Source organism: Dermacentor variabilis, chromosome 2 (assembly GCF_050947875.1).
Source record: "Dermacentor variabilis isolate Ectoservices chromosome 2, ASM5094787v1, whole genome shotgun sequence".
Classification (NCBI taxonomy): domain Eukaryota; kingdom Metazoa; phylum Arthropoda; class Arachnida; order Ixodida; family Ixodidae; genus Dermacentor; species Dermacentor variabilis.
Window position 1 is genome coordinate 45,318,703 of NC_134569.1, and position 24,392 is coordinate 45,343,094.

General features: G+C 49.1%; 1 protein-coding gene across 6 annotated transcripts in view; it reads left to right on the plus strand.

Annotated features, from left to right (window-relative positions):
* The window catches only part of sei (potassium voltage-gated channel seizure), a 318,213-nt gene that overhangs the window by 157,844 nt on the left and 135,977 nt on the right, over positions 1–24,392 (plus strand). For all 6 annotated transcript variants that reach the window (XM_075680320.1, XM_075680323.1, XM_075680318.1 and 3 more), the window contains exons 4-5: positions 5,589–5,849; positions 20,556–20,779. In XM_075680320.1, coding sequence (XP_075536435.1) covers positions 5,589–5,849; positions 20,556–20,779 — 485 coding nt within the window. The remainder of the gene's footprint in view (positions 1–5,588; positions 5,850–20,555; positions 20,780–24,392) is intronic.

Consider the following 24,392-nt stretch of genomic DNA (forward strand, 5'->3'; position numbering starts at 1 on the left):
AGTCTGGCTCGTTTCAACACAGAGCCAGACTCCTAGGACTGTTTGCGTGATGCGACAGTTGCCAAAGTCGGCTTCTCGGCAGACTGCGGTTACCAGCTTTTACAGAGAAGCTGTACACCTCTACCGTCCAAGGAAATTTGCGTGTCGTTGGCGTAATAAGCAAAAAACTCCCCACACGTGGGCCGATCCCGAAGATAGTGCAATGCCGGGCCGACCCGCGGCGGAGGCGAAGCGGGCGTTAAGCACTTCCCACACGTTAGCCGATCCCGGAGATAGTGTAATGCCGACCCGACCCGCGGAGGAGGTGAAGCAGGCGTTAAGCACTCCCCGTACGTGGGCCGATCCCGAACATAGTGTAATGCCGGGCCGACCCGCGGTGGAGGCGAAGTAGGCGTTAAGCACTCTCCATACGTGGGCCGATCCTGAAGATAGTGCAATGCCGGGCCGACCTGTGGTGTAGGTGAAGCCGACGTTAAACACTCCTCATACGTGGGCCGATTCCGAAGACAGTGCAATACAGGCCCGACCCGCGACGGAGGCGAAGCAGGCGTTCGGCATCGGCCCCATACGTGGGCCGATGCCGAAGTTAGTGCCATGCCGGGCCGACCCGCGGCGGAGGTGCAGTTCGCCATTAAGGGGCGCACATACACAGCTTCGCTGGTCATCCTTCTTGACAGAGTGGAAGGGCACTGAGTTTTTTACGTATGCCAGGCGGGAATAAATGCAACATAATTTTTTGCGGACTGGTCAGTACGTTTTACGGGAAGGGCACGATAAGAAAGAAAATAAGCAGGGAAGGGTAACGCATGGAACAAACTATACATAAAGAATGTCCTGCCGCAACGCACTGTGGTCGTGCGCCATATAGAAAAAAATAAATAAATAAATAAATAAAGAAAGGAAGAAAGAAAGAAAGAAAAAGAAAAGATGCGGAGCGTGTAAGATATTGTCACGTGGTAGTGACGTTAAAGAACACAATAGCAATACTGTGAAAGACAAAAGTAGCTTTTATTGGGCGAACCTGTGCCCACAAAGACAAGCTACACTTAAAGCACAACGATAGCGGCGAACACAGTCGGCGATCGTCGAAAATCTGATCAGCGGGTCAAGCGCGTCGGCTTTTATACAGTAGTCAACAAATGTTCCAGTCTAATCGTTGAGACCCGCGTGCCTTCCACAAAGTTCTACACCATTCCCGTGAGGCGATGAAATCAGATAACACAAGGTTCAGTGACAATAGACAGCGGATATAAGCATCGATAACTTTTCAGAAACTTCGGATACATGCAGGCGCGTCCCGCGCTGTGCGATAACATTTTTTAGGCGGCGATTTTTTAGTCCTTCCAGCAATCGGATGGGCTGCAACAGTCGCTGCATCCATCGTTTTGGTATAGCAAGTCCTTATCGGATTCCTGTCGCGCTGAGTGTTTTCGGCCAAGTTGTGTAAAACATGCTTTGAGTGGGAAACGCATGCGCGCCAAGAGGATCTGGTTTATCTGACGACGCATCGGAATGAAGGCAACGCCGACTGTCGAAAGTTGTTGTATTCCGTAGGAATCGACCGGAAACTGATCAGACATGGTAGGTGGCACGACTAGTCGATGTAAACGTAGGATCGCACGCGCCATCAGGCCACACGTGCCAAGCTTTCGCCGCTTTCACTGCGAATTCAGAAGTCGAGCACAAGAGTGCCGGTTCGAGTCCTGCCAGCTGTGGCTGCAACGGAAGAAAGCTCCCGCATTGAAATTAGGAGACCGTTACGCCACACCAGGTGGCCAAAATTAAGCCGAAACACCCGAAATCATCAGGAGACCAAGATTTAATCGAAACGATCCCGTAGCCCAGATTTTGCTTTGGGTCGTATAACGTATATCTCTTGCACTTGAAGAAACTTCTTGTGACCTCGAAGAATTGATCGCTGAAGTGACACCGTTATATGAGTATATACAAGACCTCACAGTAGGAGACAGTTCAATTTCACACCCTGAGTGCTCTCGGTGGTGTAATCTTCCTTCGTGTAATTGCCGCATACTTGGCTATCACTAATACTGCTTTGCCTTTGCGGCGAAACTACAGCCCCCCCCCCCCCCCCCCACTTCTCTCTTCTCTCTCTTTTCTTTTTCTGGGAGTCCGAGTATAAGCGCTGTCGCGCATGACTGCTGTTGATTCTGATTTCGAGTGAGTCTGTCTTGGCCTCATTTCGGTTACTGAGTGAATCATAGTGTTCCCCAATTATCATGCGCCAAGACTTAAAACACAAGCAGTTGCGTTAGACGAAGAAAAACTAGCGCATATTGTTTCCAGTACGGTGGAGTACCCGCCAGTAATCCTTTGTTACTGAGATTTAATTCGGTAATGGCAGTTGATTATGTAACTCGAGAAGTGCTGTCCTAATGTTCAAAGTGTCAATGAGACATTTGTAGGCACCCCCAAATGACATCTAACTGCGATGTTTTCAGCGACGTACTAACTGCGTACAATTTTTTCCAACAGGCAAAGAAACCTCACGAAATATGAAAAATATCACGTGAATGCACTCCCACCCGCATCATAAGGCAGCGCCCTCAAATAAGCATATTGAAAGCAACTGCGTTGTCTGTCGCAAACTCGAAGAGGCAGCGCATCACCTTGATAATGGTACGCAAGGAGCACCAACAGCAGGTTTCTCGGCTTCGTTGTTATGGGCAACCAGCGCTGAAATTTCGCGCGCCGACTGCAGCGCCGTAACACAAAGCCTGGCGAGTGGTGGGCATAGTTTACAGTAGCGCATGCTACAATTTTGCATCGCCAAATTCAGCGCTCATTTCGAAGCGCATGCGTCCAGCAACTGACCTGTCCGGGCACCGACGTGGTGGAATGCAACAGCGCGTGCGCTCTTCGCAACCCGCATGGCATGGACAGAACGTCGCTGGGCGCATCGTGCTCGGGAAACATAGATACAGGCTCGCGTCCGTTATCGTTAAATATGTCGTGCCATGCTGCATATGCTGAATATGCAGCATATGAATATGCTGACACCGGACGGTGTCAGCATATTCGAGTTACGCACTCAAACTGCCGTAGCGCCTCCTGGTCAGCACTGGTTCCCCATTCCTTCCTTTCATTTCTACGTCACACTTATCCGTCTCTCAAGACCCACTGATCACATTGACAACAAAAGCCCCTTGATAACGCGGCCGAAGCCCCCTTCTGACCACGCACAAAATGCGAAAAGCAATGTAATGGGCATAAAATGTTTCAATATCACGGCTTTGCTCGCACCGAATCGCAAGAGTGTGCGCGAAGCTATATGTCCCGCCATAAACTTGCTTCGGACCAAAGCCAAATTAAAATGAGCGTTTTATTTTTCATGGAAGTGTATACGTGCTGCAAAAACAGGTTCGTGTCAAAAAAATAAAAGGCAAATAAACAGACCGCAAAGCGACCCACGTGTAGAAAAAAGGCAAGATCGATGCGTTCAAGAAAGTACATATACCACTTTAAATGAGCCGAATTGACAATAAGGATGTCTGCACCAAAAAAACAAAAGAACAAAGAAAACATGAGATTTCAGTGGGAACTTATTATCTATGAATTCGTAAGCGCCGCTGAACACCAGCTGCTGCCTAGAGGACTTGTTCCAACCGGTCTCCTTCTGCAGCTACGCAGTGCTGATTCTGCTTGATCACATCTTCAGTGGCTTTCTTGATGACCGACACTCGAATTATACGGCAGAAATCCGTTATCCTTGTCTTGAGCTAACCTGACGTAATCTGACGTCCGTTTCGATAATGTAAGCACGATCTTTCACATAAGCCCAAAGAAAAAAATCGAGTGGAGAGAGGTCAGGTGACCTAGCCGGCCAATTTACAGGCCCGTGCCTTCCGATCTATTGCGCATGAAAAGTCGCATCCAGACAGTTTCATGCTTGGATCCGGGTGGGAGCGCAGTCACGCGGTATTCTCCTATTTCGAGTGGTTTGTTGATCAGTTGGAAAAGAAATCAGTACACATTTAGTACATCGCTGAATATACCGCAGTTAGATGTCCATTGGCTGTGCCTACAAATGCCGCATTGACACCTTGATAATTATGATAGTACGTCTCCGGTTAGATAATTGATTAAAATTACCTAAATAAATCCCAGTAATAAAAAATTTACTGGCAGCTACACCACTGTACTGCAAACAATATGCACTAGGTTTTCTTAACGCATTAACGAATTAAGTAACGCATTGCTCTTTTTTATATCTTGGTGCATGATAGTTAATTAGGACACCTAGTATATATTCATGACCTTTGCATGCAAGTGACAATGTTTGCATCCCTAAAAGATGTTAAAAATTATTAGAAATGTTTTTTTTTCATGAGTCGTTGACATAGCTTACCGGAAAAAGAAGCGATACTGAGACACGCCATTCAAGTGCATTTCACACGCCGTTGATAAAAGACTCCGCTGAAGGGGTCACTGAAGTATACAGTGTTTTTTTTTATGGTGAAAAAAGCACGCAAAGCAATTTGAAGCGTGGTGAGCATACAGCAACATATTCGTTCTCTAGGCATAGGCTATCCATACCTTTGGAAATAATTTATTATTGACTACCCCCATATTTTTCAAAAATATAATAAACTTTGTCCTGTACGCATATTTAAATATAATGTGTATGTGCATTGTGTTTACAGTGGAAATTTAAAACAATGTTGAAATGAGAAAATACGGATTAGGCAGCTGTCGCTAGTGCTTATAATGCGCTTGTCCTCCTATCATCAGGATTTGCAGAAATAAAGCGAAGGTATGAATTAAAAACCATGCACGCCCGCGCCATTAATGATGCCCAGTATAAGCTATTAGACCCAATAAAATTCCAACTGTAAAGGTCGAGGAAAGCGAAAAGAAACCTTAAATGATGTGGGTGAGAAAGGTCTGGTAATGGCACTTTAGGTGTGTGTGGGGGGAGGAGGGGGAGGGAAGCTCTGCGCCCCCTCCCCCGGAACACTCCAGAGGGATCTCGGTCGGTGCCTATGGCGGTTGTTATTACATATCTCAATGAAGTGCGCTGCCGGGTTCTGTCTGCCGGCAAACCTATTCTGTCTTCGCGGCGTTATACGATTGCGCTGTTTCATCTTTCCTTGTGCATGTTGTTGTGAAGGCGGTGTTAATGCGAATACTTCTGAGCGCTGAGCTTTCTTCTTGTTCTTTTTTTAATATTTGCCGCATCTTCCTTGTTTCTTTTCCTTGTACTAATAATAATGAACCAAGCGACTCAGCGTCCACTTGTTCAATGAGTTCAATAAGTGATAGTGCATGGACTGTGCAATTTGAGATTTCGTTCCATGCCCCTGTGACATTTCCCACGTTTCAACAGACGGTTCTAGAAGTAGCTTACTCAAATATTCCGGACCCTGTCTGCGTACTGCGCCATGCGCACTATGTCTAAACTGTGTTCCAAAAGGGTTCGGCTTGTAAGCAGAACTGAAAATGGAGCTACATTCTGGGTTTACGCTAAGCGTATACACAAATTGCTTGCTGAAACCTGTTTCCAAACTTGGCTATATTCAGCGGGCTCTCAAGTGACTGTCTCGTCTTTGACCCGTGCTTGACCGTCGCAGCCCGGGCAGCGGGTCGGAGCCGGTCCCTGCGACTGCGGATGCCGGGCAGCCGGAGGACGTCGTTCGCGCTTTCCAAGTCCACGGCCACTGAAGGGGACGATGCGGCGCCGGAGTCCATGCGTGCCCTGGTCGTGTCCTCCTCGGACACGGCCGAGCAGCAGCCAACCACCACCGTGGTGACGCGGCCGACCAGAGCGGTCGCCGTATTGGCGCCCTACGAACAACGCGCCATGGACAAAGGGGCTCCGCTGCACCGCACCGGTACGCGGTTTACACGTACACCTATATTTATTAAACTATCGCTGGCATGGGCCATTGCAGTGCTCTAATCATCGCATGTTGTTCAATGAACTACGCGCTTATCAGGATAAAGGTATTTCATACTGGTGTTGGTTTCTTGAGACGCTCGTGTTATCCTTTTGTGATCCTGTAGATGACCGGGGTAGTTGGAGAAATATGGGAGAGGCCTTCGTCCTGCAGTGGGCGTATCCAGGCTGATGATGATGATGATGATCCTGTAGACAGCATTGTTTTAATGGGATAAGAACTGCTTGCCCACTTCAACCATATTGAATCTATCTATCTATCTATCTATCTATCTATCTATCTATCTATCTATCTATCTATCTATCTATCTATCTATCTATCTATCTATCTATCTATCTATCTATCTATCTATCTATCTATCTATCTATCTATCTATCTATCTATCTATCTATCTATCTATCTATCTATCTATCTATCTATCTATCTATCTATCTATCTATCTATCTATCTATCTATCTATCTATCTATCTATCTATCTATCTATCTATCTATCTATCTATCTATCTATCTATCTATCTATCTATCTAACGCCGACTTAGAGGCCCAAGTTGTCTACCAGCTTAGGTCACTACGTATGTGCTCGTGGTTACGATGTCGTCGTGGTCGTTTAATAGTCATCATTCCAGCTTCGTAATCTGACCTTCGTCATGACGTCGTTGTCGCCCAATCGTCGTCATACAGTCATACTGCATTTGCTGTTTCATGGCCATCGTGATGCCGTCGTGATGAGTGAGTGAGTGAATAAACTTTATTGTAGGTCCGGCGAGGACGCGAACTCGTCGCGCACCCGGCTAGTCCCACGTCGGGACCGGCAGGTCTAGCCCACCGGCCCGGTCGCGGGCACGCTGGACGGCCAGGATTTGCTTCTCTAGAGCGGGGCTACGCAAAAGCGAGTCCCACTCCTCCTTGATGAACTTGGGGTATGTCGACCCACACTCCCACAGCATGTGCGCTAGAGTGGAGGTCTGGCCGCAGGAGGAGCAGGCGTCGTCGCGATACACGTCCGGGTAAGCCTCGTGGAGAACGGACAGACACGGATACGTATTGGTCTGCAGAAGCCTAAGCGAAACGGCTTGCGCCCTATTCAACTTGGGGTGAGGGGGTGGAAAGACCCTTCTAGACATGTAGAAGAATTTAATAAGCTCGTTGTGAGTAGCGGGAGCGTCCCTGTGGCCGTAGGGAGGAGGGGAGTCGATGCTTCTTGTAGAGGAAGCGCGGTCGGTGAGGTCACGCGCAGCCTCGTGAGCAGACTCATTGAGGTTCGGGGGAGCACCCTCGACCGACCCTACGTGAGCTGGAAACCAGTGGATTGAATGATGCGTGAGAGCATCTCGACTCGAGCTGCTAAGCAGACGAGCAGCTTGCTTGGCGATGCAACCCTTCTGAAAAGCCCTAACTGCTGTTTTGGAATCGCTATATATCTCGGATCCACGACCGTCTAGCAGGGCGAGGGCGATGGCGGCTTGCTCGGCGACACCGGGGTCTGAAGTGCGAATGGAGGCGCAGTTGGAAATCTTGCCGCTGGAGTCGACCACAACGATGGCAAAGGTCTTCCCATCGCTGTACTCCGCGGCGTCGACGAAGCCTGCTCTAATGCCTCGTTGCTTGATCTGTTTGAGGATGGCTGCTGCTCTGGCCTTGCGTCTGCCCTCGTTATGGACGGGATGGACGTTTCGGGGCACAGGGGATCGTTCCATCTTCGCCATTGCAGCTTTGTGATCCGCCTGTTCTTATGCCAGCGCCGTCATACAGGCATGGTAATAAAGTCGTCGTCATATGATAGTCTTCATACAGTCGTCATCATTCATTGCCCTCATACCGTTGTCATGGCATCGTCGTCGTTCTGCCGTCGTCATACAGTCGTTGCCATACCGTCGTCGTGGTGCCATAGTGGTCGTTCCATCGTCATCATTCTAATTTCCTCATCCCACTCTCGTCACGTCATCGTCCCCATGCCATTGTCGTCACACAGTCGTCATACAATTGTCCTTATGCTGTCAGCGTCATGCTTTCGTTTTTTCCATCGTCATCACTTCAATAACGTCATTCCATTGTCGTGATGCCATCGTCGTCATGCAACCTTCGTCGTTCCATCGACGTCAATCCTTCTTCATCCTTTTGCCGTAATAGTGGCGTCGTCATTCAATCGTGATTACGCCGACGTTGTCATGCCATCGTCGTCGTTGCGCGTCGTCGTCATGCCGTCAGGGCCATCATCAGTCCTGCTTCATCATATGAATCTCGCCATGCCACCGTCGTCACATCACCATCGTCATACAGGGTTCGTGATACAGTCGTCGTCACGCCATTGTCGTCATACCGTCGTATTCATGCATTCGTTCTCGTTCTGCGGTTGTGATACCGACGCGGTCGTTCCAGCGCCGTCCCTGTAACTTCAACGTCCGACTCTCGTCATGCCATCGTCGTCGCACAGTCGTAATCGTACCATTGCCGTCGAGCTGTCGTTTTACTGCCATCATGACTTCAGTAAGATCATCCCATAGTCTTAATGCCGCCGTCGTCATACTGCCTTCGTCTATCCATCGAGGTCATTTTTTTCTTCATCATTCACTCGTGATTATGCCGCCGCTTTCGTGCTTTCGTCGTCATTTAGTCTCGGCGTCAGACAGTCGCTCTCATTCATCCGTTGTTATACTGTAGTCGTCATGCTGTCGTGGTCCTTCCATTGTGATCGTTTCAGTTCCATCGTGCGGTTATCGTCATACCTTCACCGTCACGCCAATGTCGTCTAACACTCGTCGTCGTCACGCTGCCATCGTTATACTAACGTAATGATTTAGCAACCGTCATCTCACTATCGTCATGCCGCCGTCGCCGTACCGCCTTTGTCGTTGCATTGACGTTATTCCATTGTCGTCACTGCGTCGGCGTGATGCAGTTTTCGTCATGTCGCCATGCTCATGGCCGACATTGCCAAGCGAGTGCCATAGCAAATAGAAATGATACCGAAGTATATTATATCGCACATAGCTGAAGCAATGGAATTCTCAGAATTACCACTGGAGATGTTAAAAAAACTTGGCTTGAGAAATACAGTGTCGATACATTGTTCGAAAGCTAATCGCATTACCATCGACAGTCGTCGTGAGATGAGTTCTGCCACTCTTTTAAGAAATTCTTAAAAGCTAGGACTTCGCCTCACAGGAAAACTATAACTAGAGGCCCTGCTAGCAGCTTCAGAATACATATGATCGATCGACTAACTAACTAACTAACTAACTAACTAACTAACTAACTAACTAACTAACTAACTAACTAACTAACTAACTAACTAACTAACTAACTAACTAACTAACTAACTAACTAACTAACTAACTAACTAACTAACTAACTAACTAACTAACTCACTAACTAACTAAATCACAAACATGGTTGCCACTGCCTCGTATAAGAGAATTGCTGGCAAATGCGCTTTCGAAATTCGATGTCCGAATGAAAACAACACGTTGCAAGGTTGTTATGCATGAAGCAAACAATGAATTAAAAATCAGTCTTTTATTTCGACTGACTTTAGCTTCCAAGAATTACGATTTACGGCTGCTATGAAAGTCCTAAATGATTTTAGGCGCGGTTATTGTATTCTACTGGGGTAATTTCGTTGTAACATTGTAAATTAATAAAGTTGGGAATGCAAAGGCGTAATCTTAATTATCTCTTGCTACGCAGTCGATCAGTATATACCAACAGCGACGAGATGGTTTTATATAATAATTGACAGCGCTTCTGTTCACAACAGCGTATGTCTTGTTCAGCAGCAGTAGTACTTGATACTTCAAGCCGCGATTTTGTAGCAAGCTTTCTGGGTAGCGCCTACTCCCGAATCCCAGTTCGCTTCGCTGTGGCCGCGTGAGATATGTTTTTCACTTTAAAACAAGAAGAAATGGCTTTAGGATTCGTTAGTTGTGAAGGCGCAGTGGGACCACTCCTTTTCGTCATTACGACTTGCATCTTTGTAGGCGTACTTCTAGTTGCGCATCCGCTAAAACGACCACACTAAAGCTCGCTTCGGTGGCGCATGCGTTAAGCAACACGCCCCCGTTCTTTAGCCCTTTCCTCCTCTCCCTAGCATCGGTGGTGTTTCGGAGTATTAAATGTTTCATGACTCTGGCTGCGGCAGCCCGTATACGATACGTTTGCTTACCCTGGGCGCTCGCTGTTTCTCGTCCGGTGAGCGCGCGACTATACTGTGACGCACTATTTACGCTAACGCACGTCGCAAGGCGCTTGATCGCGGGACAGGGCGCGGCGGCGCTGGCCATGGCCCAAATAATTGAACGACGCTCTTTCTGTGGAGTTGCAAACGAGGAACACCAGGAGGAAATATGGCGCTAGTGTCTGGGCATGTCGTCAGTGCAACGTTTCATCCAGCACGGGAATGACGGGTGGCACATAATTTTTTTCTCTGTTCCAAGTGCGGGCAACCCCACTTGGAGTGATGTGCATTGCGGGAGAGCCAGCTTGGCACTTTTCTAAAGGGTAGGTTGATGAGAAGGATTACGATGTGGTTGAAAATGAAGCACGACTTCCGCAGTCTTGCACTGTGTTGAAGCGTCGCCCCAGTGAGTGTCTTACTAACTCAATTGAATGGTGGGGTTTTACGTGCCAAAAACCATGATTTTGTTATGAGGCACACCGTAGTGGGGTACTCAGGATTAATTTTGGCCACCAGGGGATCTTTAACGTGCCCCAAATGCACGGGACACAGGTGTTTTTGCATTTCGGCCCCATAATATGTAGCCGCCGCCGCCGCGATTCGATCCCGCGACCTCGTGCTTAGCAGCGCAACACCATAGCCGCTAAGCTACCATGGCTGGTGAGAGTCTTACTAAAGGAAGCGCAAACCCACGTAGCTTAGGAACAAGAGCATTGGGCTGCAGCGGTAGTCCACATGAACTGACATTGCAATGAACAAGAAGCCAGCTATGTAGGACCTTAAGGTAAACCGCCTTCTGGACTTACAAGTACCAAGCAGCTGGTTTCCGACTCCTCAAAGTAACTCCAGTTAGTCAGTCAAGAACTTCATTGAGGTCCTGAGGAGTTTTACGCCGTTGGAGATCCCACGCGGGGCGCTCCTCAGGCCGAAACCGTAGGTGACGCCGAAGTCGGGACGGGAACGGGGTAACGCTCCGGCAGTACTTGGGCCCTCTGGACGGCCTTGAGTTGGAGTTTGAGGTCCGGGCTTTTGAGGGCTTCTTCCCGTTCGGGCTCACTGGAGAGAGGGCCCTTTAGTAACGTGGTACATTGCCATAGCTTGTGCGAGAGTGATGAGAGTGACCAATAAAGTTCTAGGCAGTCTGGGCAATTTGCCGGAATGTCTGGGTAGTAGTGACTTATAGTAGGCCTCGTGACGGACACGCGTTTGTAGCATTCGAAACGCGGCCGCCTGCGCGCGTTCGAGTTTGGCGTGCGGGAGCGGGTATTTGATTCTGCCTCTTCGATAGTGTGAGGCGATTTCTTGGTAAGGGAGTAGCGAGTCATTAAACTGAATGTCCAGCCCCTCGGAGGCCGTGGGACTGTCGCGGTGGGCAAGTTCTCGCATACTGTCGGGGGCCGTTTCATTGAGGTTTGGTTTTTGCGGGTGAATGTCTTTCCCCATGTGAGCGAGAAACCAGGAGAGGCATAGTTTTCTCTCTTTTGAGCTCGCTACTAGTATACGCGCTACATCTTTAGTTGCCGCTTTCATAAGCACGAATTGCGGCACGCGAGTGCGTGAGCAGATGGTATTTGGATCCGACTGCTGGTACGATCTGTTGGGAACTCGGCGCTGACGCCCGTGGTTGTACCTGGGTCGCAAGCCCCAAGGGTAGCGTTGGCCTGGCGGCCTGGGGTACAACTCGAAGCATCCGAAGGTCCCGGCAAAGCATGAGTCGACTGGTAACAACGAAACAACTTGTTTATTTTAACATCGCAAAGAGTTGGCGGTCAGGTTTGACCGAAGTAGAGAGACGGGAGAGCACTTCACTCAGCAGAAGAAATCGGAGCCCTCCTCTGGCGTCCGGGGGCAGCTGTTTTTATACTCTCGCAGTTGAGGGCAAGAAGGAACCCCTCAAAAGACGAGCACGTGAATGTACAATGGGCTAATGGTGACGCACACTGTCGTAGCGATGCCGTAGCACCATGTCGTGGCGCTGCGCACGATCTCGTAGCACCTGGTCGTGGCGCTGCGCAGCACACTGTCGTGGCGCTGCCGGTCGGACATAATGACTGTAACGAGAAGATGGTCCCTGCTTTGGCTTCGCCTGTTTCGGGCACAATGACTGGAACGAGATCCCTGCTTTGGCATCGCCTGTTTCGGGCCCAATAACTGGAATGAGATCCCTGCTTTGGCATCGCCTGTTTCGGGCACAACGACTGGAACGAAATCCCTAGGCGGTCGCATCGCCGCAGACGCGCCTGGAAACACCTGGCGATGAGTGTTGCGGTGACGACGATCGGGCCAAAATGTCCGCCGCCCCGCCGCCGTCGCGCCGGCAAAACCACGTGTCGCAGGCGAAACGCAACAGACCGCCCCGCCGGGGAAAGGAGATCCCGATGGACAGGGGACTGCATCCGCTGTCCGGAGGGATGTCGCTCGATGATGCTCATAACCGAAGTCGGGCGTCCCTTGACGTTTCTTGAGCGCAGCGCACAGAGAAGGCCTCGTTCTCTCGTTCAGGTTCGCACGGGACACTGCAAAGTGACTTCGGGAGAGTTCACATTTTTGTTCTCGTTCCCGGCAAGCGTTAGAACTACGCTGAAAACTCCACCGCTCAGTCAGCAAGCACGGCACAACCCTCACTAAGCCCTGCCAGGCTCTTTCCCCTTTTTATACCACTGCCTAGTTCCTTACAGTAGTCTAGCATCACTCAGAACGCGTCCACAAATTGAAAAATTGCACTAGAAAGCATATCATCACTTTGAAACACTAAACAAAAGCAATATGTTAAAAAAAAATCCTGCCTCAGGAAGAAAAACATCAGTAACAAACAATTTTGAGGCTGATTCCTACGTTAGGGGCTTCGACTTAAGCCATCGGCGTTACCGTTGAGACTCCCCTTTTTGTAACGCACCTCAAAGGAATATTGTTGTAAAGCGAGGCTCCAGCGCAGGAGGCGGCCATTTTTGGGAGAGATGGTCTGCAGCCATTGGAGAGGGCAGTGATCTGTCTCAATGATAAACCTCGAGCCGGCTAGATAGCATGACAATTTCTGAACGGCCCACACGAGACATGCACACTCTTTCTCGGTGGCGCTATACGCCTGCTCACGACTGGTCAGCTTACGACTAGCATACAGGACGGGGTGTTCTACTTCTCCATTTTCCCGTTGGCACAGTACAACGCCCATGCCTCGCTCACTAGCATCGCACTGAACAATGAACCCTTTTGTATAGTCTGGCGATCGTAGCACAGGCTGGCTTGTTAGGGCACTCTTTAGGGCGCTAAAAGCTCTTTCCTTTGTCTCGTCCCAGACGACTGTTTGAGGCTCTGTCTTTCTTAGAGCATCCGTCTGGGGAGCCGCGATATCAGAGTACCTAGGGATGTACCTCTGATAGTAGCCGGCGACACCTAAGAACGACCGAATATCGGTCTTTGTGCGCGGTTGCGGAAAGTCTCGCACAGCGGCCACTTTTATTTCAGAGGGGCGGCGACGACCCTGACCAATCACGTGACCGAGGTAGACAACCTCGGCCTGTGCTAACTGGCACTTAGGAGCCTTTACTGTCAAGCCTGCTTCGCGCAGGCGGGTTAGCACTGCCCGCAAGTGTGTCATATGCTCAGACCAGGATGCGGAGAATATCGCTACGTCGTCTAGATACGGTAAAGCGAATTCTTGCTGTCCCCGCAACACTTTATCCATGAGACTTGAAAAACAGTATGGCGCGTTCTTCAAACCAAAACTCAACACTTTAGGACGGAATGTTCCCATTGGTGAAATGAACGCCGCATACCTACTAGCCTCTTCTGTAAGTGGAACCTGCCAATAACCCCTGACAAGATCTAGGGTGGAAATAAACTGAGCGCTACTAACTTTCTCAAGGCGCTCCTCGATGTTAGGGATCGGATAAATTTGATCCTTAGTGATGGAATTAAGCCTGCGGTAGTCGACGCAAGGACGAGGTTCCTTGCCCGGTACCTCAACTAAAATCAAAGGGGAGGTATAATCACTCTCACCTGCCTCAATAACACCGAGCTGTAGCATTTTCTTTACCTCAGCCTCCATAATATCGCTCTGGCGGGGTGACACCCGATACGCCTTGGATCGTACTGGCTCTGTGGAGGTAAGTTCTATATCATGAGTAAGTACAGAAGTCCTACCAGGCCTCTCAGAGAACAGACCTTGAAACTCTTGTAATAGCTGGTGTAGTTCGGTTTTCTGCTCAGGCGACAGCGGTGCTTTACTGATAAGGTCACTAATGACTTGACCGGTGTCTTCCCTGTTCGTCACTGAGCCTAGTCCCGGAAGCTCGACTGGAAGCTCTTCAGGAACGTTTACCATCATGCACACCACTGCTTCCCTTTGTCTATAAGGTTTGAGCAGATTACAGTGGTAAACTTGCTGTGCTTTCCGCTTTCCTGGCAGACTTACCACGTAGTTAACGTCCGACAGTTTCTGAATAATTCGCGCTGGGCCCTCCCACTGCACGTCTAGTTTGTTGTTTAGCGATGTGCGCAATATCATGACCTCATCGCCAACCTCAAAACGACGGGCCCTGGCTGTCCGATCATAATAAACCTTGGCCCTCTGCTGGGCCTTTGTCATTGCTTCACCTGACAACTCCTGTGCCCTTCTTAAGCGTTCGAGGAGCTTAAGCACGTACTCCACCACGACTGGGTCGTCGCCCCTACCTTCCCATGATTCTCGAAGCATGCGAAGCGGAGATCGAAGCGAGCGACCGTACACCAGTTCAGCTGGCGAAAACCCCGTAGCCGCATGCGGCGCGGTCCTTAAAGCAAACATCACCCCAGGCAGACACAGCTCCCAGTCAGTTTGATGTTCAAAACACAAGGCTCTCAACACGCGCTTCATGACGGAGTGGAGCTTCTCAACGGAATTCGACTGTGGGTGGTACACTGAGCTGTGTAGCAGCTTTACCCCACACCTTTCGAGAAAAGTTGTCGTCAAAGCGCTAGTAAACACTGTGCCCTGATCTGATTGAATTTCTGCAGGAAAACCAACTCGCGCAAATATGGACAGTAGTGCATTAACTATCTCAACTGAGCTGAGTTCTTTAAGCGGCACTGCTTCAGGGAACTTTGTCGCTGGGCAGATCACAGTCAAAATGTGTCTGTACCCCGTGGCTGTTACCGGCAGAGGTCCCACTGTATCAATAACGAGCCGTCTAAAAGGCTCCGTAATGATAGGTACCAATTTCAACGGCGCCCTCGATTTGTCCCCTGGTTTGCCCACCCGCTGACAAGTGTCACATGTCCTCACGAAATGGTCTGCGTCCCGAAAACACCCTGGCCAATAGTACTCTTGCAAGAGACGGTCCTTAGTTTTCTTAACTCCTAGGTGTCCGGACCACGAACCCCCATGTGACAAGCGCAACAGATCCTGACGATAGCATTGAGGCACGACCAGCTGGTCGAACTCCACTCCTCGGCGGTCTAGATACTTCCGGTACAGGACTCCACCTCTTTCCACAAAACGCGCAGTTTTCCTGGCGATACCTTCTTTGACATTGCAGCGCACGTTTTCCAGGCTGCCATCCTTTTTTTGCTCGGCTATCAAAGCCGTCCGGCTGACTTTTAGCAACCTATCAAGTCCGTCTGACGTAGGCGCGATGAGCAAATCAGTAGATAGCTCTTCTAACTTTCCCGCGTCGGGATTTTCCTCTCCAGTATCTGGCGCCTTCAACGCTACAGACTCAATTTTATTCTGTTCGGGCGTGCTCTGAATATCAGCTTGCTGCGCCTCTGACCCTTTTTCGTTGTTTGATAACGTCGGCCCCGCAACTACCGCCTTTGCAGCGAGCTCCCGAACCTTCGATCTGGTTAAGGCCTGAACATTAGCTTCACCAAACAAAAGCCCCTTCTCGCGCAGGAGGTGATCGGACCGGTTTGAAAATAGGTACGGGTACTGGGGTGGCAGCATAGATGACACTGCCGCCTCCGTCTCAAGCGCTCCGAAAGGTCCTTCAATAAGCACCTTTGCTACTGGCAGACACACGCTATGAGCTTCCACGGCTTGCTTGATCCACGCGCACTCGCCCGTGAACATATGGGGTTCTACGTAAGATGGGTGAACTACATCCATCGTAGCTGCGGAATCGCGAAGCACTCGGCACTCTTTCCCGTTCACGAGGAGGTCTCGCATGTAAGGCTCGAGAAGCTTCATGTTCTCGTCCGTGCTGCCTATTGAAAAAAACACAACTTTTGGTGTTGTTTCCGGACACTGCGCCGAAAAGTGACCCGGCTTCTGGCACGTATAACAAACGCCCGCTCGCCTCATCTCGAACCGCTTTCTGCGTTCGGCTTCGGCTGCCGTCTCTTTACGTTTGGTCGGATTGCTTTCACTCGCATCCTCACTACGCGTGTCCCCCTTAAATCTCATGGGCGTGAACCTTGGCCTCTCAGACTTGGAGCCAAATTCACCCTTTTGACCGTCCTTAGCTCCGCGAGCTCGACGCGTCACAAACTCCTCGGCTAGCTCAGCGGCTTTAGCCACCGTACAAACGTCTGGCCTATCCAAGACCCAGTATCGCACGTTCTCCGGTAACCGACTATAAAACTGTTCTAGCCCGAAACACTGCAGAACTTTATCGTGGTCACCAAACGCTTTCTCTTCTTTGAGCCACTCCTGCATGTTCGACATAAGCCTATACGCAAACTCTGTATATGACTCACTTTTGCCTTTCTCATTTTCCCGAAACTTCCGACGGAACGCTTCCGCAGACAGCCGGTACTTTTTTAGCAGACTCGATTTTACTTTGTCGAAATCCTCTGCTTCCTCTCTATCCAAGCGAGCGACTACGTCGGCCGCCTCGCCGGGTAACAAAGTGAGCAAGCGCTGTGGCCACGTTTCCCGAGAGAACCCCTGCTTCTCGCACGTTCGCTCAAAGTTAACCAGGAACAAACCAATGTCCTCTCCAAGCTTAAACGGCCGCATCAGGTCAGTCATTTTGAACAATACGCGTTCTCCTGCACCGTGTGCCTGACTTCCATTACGAGCGCGTTCCATCTCTACCTCGAGACGCTTCATTTCCAAAGCGTGTTCGCGCTCTTCTTTTTCTTTCTGCTCTTTAAGTTCGCGCTCCTGTCTTTTTGACCTCTCCTCAATAGTCTCAAGGCATTCCGACAGCTCGTCATCCTCAGCCTCTAACTCAAGAATAGCCGTTATCAGTTCCGGTTTTCTTAGTTTGTCTGAGACATCCAGACCCAACTCTCTTGCAAGCTCCAACAATTTCGGTTTGCGCAACGACTTCAAATCCATGGCTGCTCTGAATGCTGCTTTCTCTACTGCTTACTATTGTCTTGCCGCAAACTAACCCGGCAGCAACGACAACCACAATTACCAGCTCTGTTTCTGACACTAACAAAAAGCCTGGCAAAGCTCAGTAGAAGAAAGTCCCGCACTCACCAAACCTCGCAGGCAGGAATTCCGCGCAGTCGTTCCGCTGCAGGCAACCAGTCGTCACACAGGGCTCGTTGCACTGCTCCCGGATCGACGTTGAGCTGCTCAGCATACAGTCAACTGCATCTCTTTGCTGCTGGCCTCCGTTGTCGCGATCTCGCCGCTGGCAGACCGTTGTTTGAAGTCGTAGGCGATCTCACCGCTGGCAACCAGATGTTTTAGACCGGAGGTGATCTCACCGCTGCCAACCAGATGTTTGGATCGCGACACTGGAGCGATCGGATGGGAACTCGGCGCTGACGCCCGTGGTTGTACCTGGGTCGCAAGCCCCAAGGGTAGCGTTGGCCTGGCGGCCTGGGGTACAACTCGAAGCATCCGAAGGTCCCGGCAAAGCATGAGTCGACTGGTAACAACGAAACAACTTGTTTATTTTAACATCGCAAAGAGTTGGCGGTCAGGTTTGACCGAAGTAGAGAGACGGGAGAGCACTTCACTCAGCAGAAGAAATCGGAGCCCTCCTCTGGCGTCCGGGGGCAGCTGTTTTTATACTCTCGCAGTTGAGGGCAAGAAGGAACCCCTCAAAAGACGAGCACGTGAATGTACAATGGGCTAATGGTGACGCACACTGTCGTAGCGATGCCGTAGCACCATGTCGTGGCGCTGCGCACGATCTCGTAGCACCTGGTCGTGGCGCTGCGCAGCACACTGTCGTGGCGCTGCCGGTCGGACATAATGACTGTAACGAGAAGATGGTCCCTGCTTTGGCTTCGCCTGTTTCGGGCACAATGACTGGAACGAGATCCCTGCTTTGGCATCGCCTGTTTCGGGCCCAATAACTGGAATGAGATCCCTGCTTTGGCATCGCCTGTTTCGGGCACAACGACTGGAACGAAATCCCTAGGCGGTCGCATCGCCGCAGACGCGCCTGGAAACACCTGGCGATGAGTGTTGCGGTGACGACGATCGGGCCAAAATGTCCGCCGCCCCGCCGCCGTCGCGCCGGCAAAACCACGTGTCGCAGGCGAAACGCAACAATGGGTAAATGTGGGGTCTGCCATGAGATTGGCTAGGGCTATCTTTTCTGCTTTAGCGCTGGTGGTCGTTTTAACCGATGCGGATGAGCGTAACGTTCCGTTGTCGTCCACGACTGCTATCGCGAAAGTGGATGTGTTGCCGTACTGGGCCGCGTCCACAAATGCGGTGGCTTCACGATCCGGGTCGGTGCGGTCGAGAATCGCGCGGGCGCGCGCCCGGCGCCTACCCACGTTGAGTTGTGGGTGGACGTTTCTGGGAAACGGTGAGACTTTGTAGTTGTCTCTGATTTTGCTTGGTAGGGTAACCGCGTGCTCGAGATAGGGAGATGGGGAGACATCAGCTTCGTTTAGGATTAGTCTACCGGCTTTGGACGAGCATAGGCGGACTATTTGCGCCATAGTCTGAGCCTCGATCACTTCGTCGATGTTGATGTGCATGCCTAGCTGGTCAACCATTGCTGTACTTTCTCTTTGTGCAATGCCCAAGACCTGTTTGATGCTCTTGCGCATGAGTGTGTTTAGTTCTTTTTTATTTTGGTCCAGTTGTGGGCAGATGCGACGTAATTAATGTGGTTCATAAGGAACGCGTGGTATACGCGCAGAAGGTTATTTTCGCAGGGACCCTTCTTGCGCCCCGAGACTCTGTAGATGAGTCTGAACACGTTTTCGGTTTTGGCGGTTAAGTGTTTGATCGTGTGTCCGTGGCATTCGGTGGCTTTGATTAGGAGCCCAAGAATGCCTATGTGGTTGACTCGCGGAATCTATTGTCCGTCTCTTGTTTGTAGTGCGATCGGAAGTTCGTCTAGAGGAGTTAGGTAGCGGACTCCTTGGCAAGACTTGAAATATAGTAAGAGTTCCGATTTCTTGGAGGACAGTTTCATTCCTGTGTCTAGTAGGTACTCTTCCGTGGCATCTAGGGCAGACTGTAATGCATGCTTCATGTCTGCCAGGGAGCCGTTACGGGCTCTAGATGGGGATGTCATCTGCGTATAGAGCGCAGCTTACGTTCGGGATGTCTCGTAGTCTGTCTGCGAGTCCCTTCATCACTATGCTTCTGTTTCCGATTTCATGCGTAGACCGCTTCAGTGAGTGTTGAGTGTATCTGGCAGTGGATTTACTAACCTGTGCCCCTGTGCGTAAAATAGCACCAGCAGTCTCGCTTTGCTTAGAACGATACATGGCATCGGCTTGTTCAAGACTGACGCCTTCAGCTCTTTCCATTTCTTAAAGTGAAGCTTTTTTTGCGAGCCTTCCCGGGATTTTGCTGAGCGTGGCTGCTGCTGTTTTGCCTAATCATGTGGGCGAAAGTACATGCGCTCACGCCGGTTTCCGATAGGCCAAACACTAGAATAGATTAAAGGTTGAGTAATAGTCAACCTTACCACTGCCCTTCCCGCTGTGCTTCTATCTGCGTATACGTCTCCTCACCATTATTTTGCCGACAAGCAAGAATCTTCCACTTCGTCCTCGTTATACCATTGCGTTGACGTTTCACGGTTTCAATGCGCACGAACTGTTGCTTCCTACTCGGCATAGCTTGTGAACAGTGCAGTGCATAAACGTAAACATCGCATGACATTACGCCTTGCATAGGATGGCAATAAAGACTCTAGTACGCATCGAGTTCCTTATTGAACACTCCCTCCTTTCACCCCTTCCCCCCTTCACCCTCCGATTTTAATGAGTGTAGTTGTGGTGCCCATAGCCAACCGCAATTAGCATAGTGCTGCTGGCTACTGCTTGCACTTTGACAGAGAAAAAAAAAAAAACCTTCCTTCTGGCGCATTTCACGACAGTGATGCTCTCTTTTCCCTCCCCGAATCTTTTCCCTCACCGAAACGTCCCCGCTTTTCCCACTTCCTTCGTCTCTCTCAGTAAAGCAGGCGAGGAACTCGCGAGAGGTACGAAGGGGGGTGAGAGCTGAAATTGGGCAGGATCGACGCCTACTGCAGCATAGACTTGTGAGCGCTGTATCATGCTGACCGTAGAGGGTGTTATATTCGCTTTCCACGCATGCTCTACGTGTGCAGCCAACAGCGTGGGCAGCCGGGCGCTTCCGAACGCGTCGTCCGAGTCGGACCTGGGCCGGTTCGCGACTCTTACGGGCCAGACGCGGGCCAAGTCCCCGTCCCTCAGTCAGGTGACGGTAGACCCCCGCAAGGACAACTCGCACTCGTCCACGGCCTCCAAGCTGGTCCTTAAGGAGGTCCAGTCGCACAGCTTCAAGCAGCACGTCGGAGAGAAGGTGGCCCAGGTGAGAATTGACCGTTCTCATACTGCCGCCCAGTTCGCGGGAAGATTTGAAGGCGCGATGACGTATCGAGCAGGAATGGCATTTAAGCTTAATTGGCCTAAATCCACGCGCAAGATTTGGAGAAAAAAGCAGGAAGCGGCAGCTTCTGGCTGTTTGCTTCAGTTGGGATGGCTTTTTGTCTGGCCTTGCCCTCCTGAGAAACGTTTTGCGTCACTGTACCTTTCCGACGGTAACGGCCTGCTGTTTTGTTTGTAAGTTTTAATTTTTGCTTCAGTGAACTTGCCAATTCAGCAAGATTGCTGCTTTTGCCAAACTTGCGTTTCGTGGATGGCGCTTTTATGTCAAGTGCAGATCTTTGTGCAGTATTTTCTTTTTAACGAAGTGATTGTAATGAGACGCTAGAGTTTGTCAGAGGCGCCGGCTACCCCCCTGCTCAGACGCTTTGCAAGAAAAAACAACGCAAAAAAAGACACAGCGAATATTACAATCATCGTGTCCTAATCAAATCAGTTGAGTAAGAATTTACTTGAACAGCTCATAAATCGTAACAACAATAACAACCACGACACTTAAATAAAACAATGACCCAAAGAAATGTGTTTGGACTTGATAACGGAACACGCAGATCGTAAACAGAAAACAAAAGAAAAAAAGAAAAGGATAGCGACCTATGGCGGTAGCAGTGTAAGCGCTTGGTTTATGAAAAGAGTCACTTACCATGCTGTCTTTCGTTTACGTAATACGTTTTGTAAGTAGCACTTGTCGTATGAAGCTACATAGGAAGCTATGTTTCGTAGCGTCAATGAAACACGATAAGCGTCTTGCCGATATATGTACATATATCTTTTTTTTTTTCTGGGAAAGCCGAGAAAGGAGAGGCCGTTTAATTGGCAGCATGTCCTCCATCTCGCCGAGGAAATGGATACGAAGCAATTAGGAGCGATGATAATCGCGCTGGAACAAAAGCTCAGGTTGCAGAACGGCGCAGGATCTTATATTTCAATTTCGTCACGGTGTACTGCAGCTAGAAACGAGCGCATTTACCCTTGAGCGAGGTCGAAACAGGCTGACAGGCTATAAGATAGTCAGATTGAACCAGCACACCCACTTTCATAATATCAGCGAATTCTATCATTGGTCGGAAGTGCTCCGCGGCGTCGAACCGATGGCGCTTGGTCGCGAGCGTGCTTGTATTTATCATTTTACGTTTGAGTTCGTGGCTGTGTTGTGAATGCAAAAATTTTAGAACCACTTCTTGGTCATTATTAGACGTTCGGTTAAGACGAGATTATAGTGGAGTCCTTGAGGTTTATAAAACTTTTGGAATATTGTAATCGACACCGTACATTTTCAATTTTTTTGTGTGTAGGTGCGTGAAATTGCTTTTGAAACGCGAAATTGCCTCCAAATTACGGCGGTTTTGATAGACTCCCCTACATAAAACGTCGTACTTTATTTTGGAACAGGTTTTCGGCCACAGGAGACACGGCATCGCTCGTTTGTGGTGGCGGGCTTTCTTTTCCTTCGGACATTTTCCTATTTCTTTCTGACATATTTAGATGATGACTTCATATGATAAGCTATGCGTGATAACAGTACTTTCCCATAGAATACGCACTTGTTTCCACTAATTGCAGCTAAAGGACGCTATTTGATGTCCCTTAATATCCGTAATTCCTTGTCATTGGTATACAAAGTCGAATTTGTACTCTTACATTAAGCCGAGTAGCTTGTCCTTGCACATTCATGGTGAACTGATTTCATACAAATTATAGCTAGAGGCCCCATTCATAAGTAAAATGGGGGGGGGGGGGTGTGATGAGCTTATCGTGGGTTAATGAAATTGCCCGTGGCACGTAAATAAATTCTACCTTCGCAACCTTTTTCCGACAAAATACCGTTAGAGTATGATAAGCTTCAAACCTACAGTGTAAAATGTCTGTCGTAAGCTCATCAGTCAGATAGTTTACGATAGCGTTGTAATTTGTTGAAAAAGTCATTGCGATGTTTCCGCGTAACGATAGTATAACCACGTTGTTATCTAGGAGTAGCTCATTGTACCATAACCCATAATAAACCAAATAAGTTCTCCCGTAGTTCAAGGTGAGGGTAGGCTGTATATTTGAGAAATAGCTATGTGTATGACGGTACACATTTAAATACGCCTTAACACGTACGCTTTTTTGCGAAGTCAAAGTGCCGCAACTTTGTTCATCGATGCTTATAGGTAGGCGTGTGCGAATATTCGAAACTCTCGGACAATGAATCGAATATTCACTACTCATAAATGCGAGCGTTCCTCGCAGATTTAAAAACGTCATCTGCACCAAGAAATATTTAATATTGGGAGAAAAGTACGGTAAATTGTCACCCCCGTGGGCATATAGTATAGGCACAAAACATGAGAATTTGTATAGTGCTGCAGGCTACGTCACTTAGGATAGCCACACCTTACAGCCTGTACAGCGATCACTGGCACTCTCTGTGTGGTGCTTGCGTAGAGACGACTTTTTTTGCTCCTAATGCTTCATTTGTGCTTTTAATAAACAACGCGTCATAACCTGCCAGGTAATGACTGAAACGTGTTAAGAATACTGGAATAGAAACATCGTCTTATAATAATTGTGATGACGGCTGTTCATTATTCGAAAACTACTCGAAAAGTATTCGATAGTTGATTCGACCCGCTGTGGTTGCTTAATGACTTTGGTGCTGCTCTGCTAAGCACGAGGTCATGGGATCAAATCCCGGCCACAGCAACCCCTTTTGGACGGGGCGAAATTACTTAGGTTTAGGTGTACGTTAAAGATCCCCAGGTGGTCAAAATCAATCCGCAGTCCCCTGCTACGGCATGCCCCATAATCATATCGTGATTTTGGCACGTAAAAACCCATAATTATTTTTTAAATTGACATTCGAATCGATTCGATTCGATTCCCTTCTGGCGCGATTCAATTCGTATTTGATCCGGTTAAAGAATCACTATTCACAAACCCCTACTTATAAGCGAATTTTCTCTTGGACGTAAACCAGCCAGGCGTGTGTTTAGAGAACTTATTCTTGACTGCCACGTTATGCCCACGCCTATCTTTTGGCCAGTTCGCTTACCATCGTATCCTTGATAAATCACGAATCCGGCATACTCCACACAAGTCTAACGCTACGTTCTACTAAACGCAGAAGAGCTCATTCTGATTATCTGCAGTAAATGAGCAGTAATTTGAGTATCCAACGTAATAATGCCCTTGCGTAAAATTTTGCAGGACACTAAGGCCACTCGCGGCTCGCTAACTAATCAATTTCACTTTAAACAAATGTTGCGTGCGCAACTTTTCTTCTTTCTTTCATTTTTAACCGGAGATTACAGATCTCTCGTTAACCCAATGATAAACATTTTGCAATGTTAGAAACTACTCTATGGAACAAGCAAACATTTGGGGGGGGGGGGAGGGGAGGGGACATCTTGGGAATGTTGATTTTACGAAGTTCATAACTTTGCCGGATATTTTGCGGCGCAATCAGTGGAGGCGTTCAATTATTGCATTTCCCCTATAGCCACGGTTTTCGCTGCTGGCTCTTCTTGCACGAAGTGATGAATAGTTCAACAGGCATG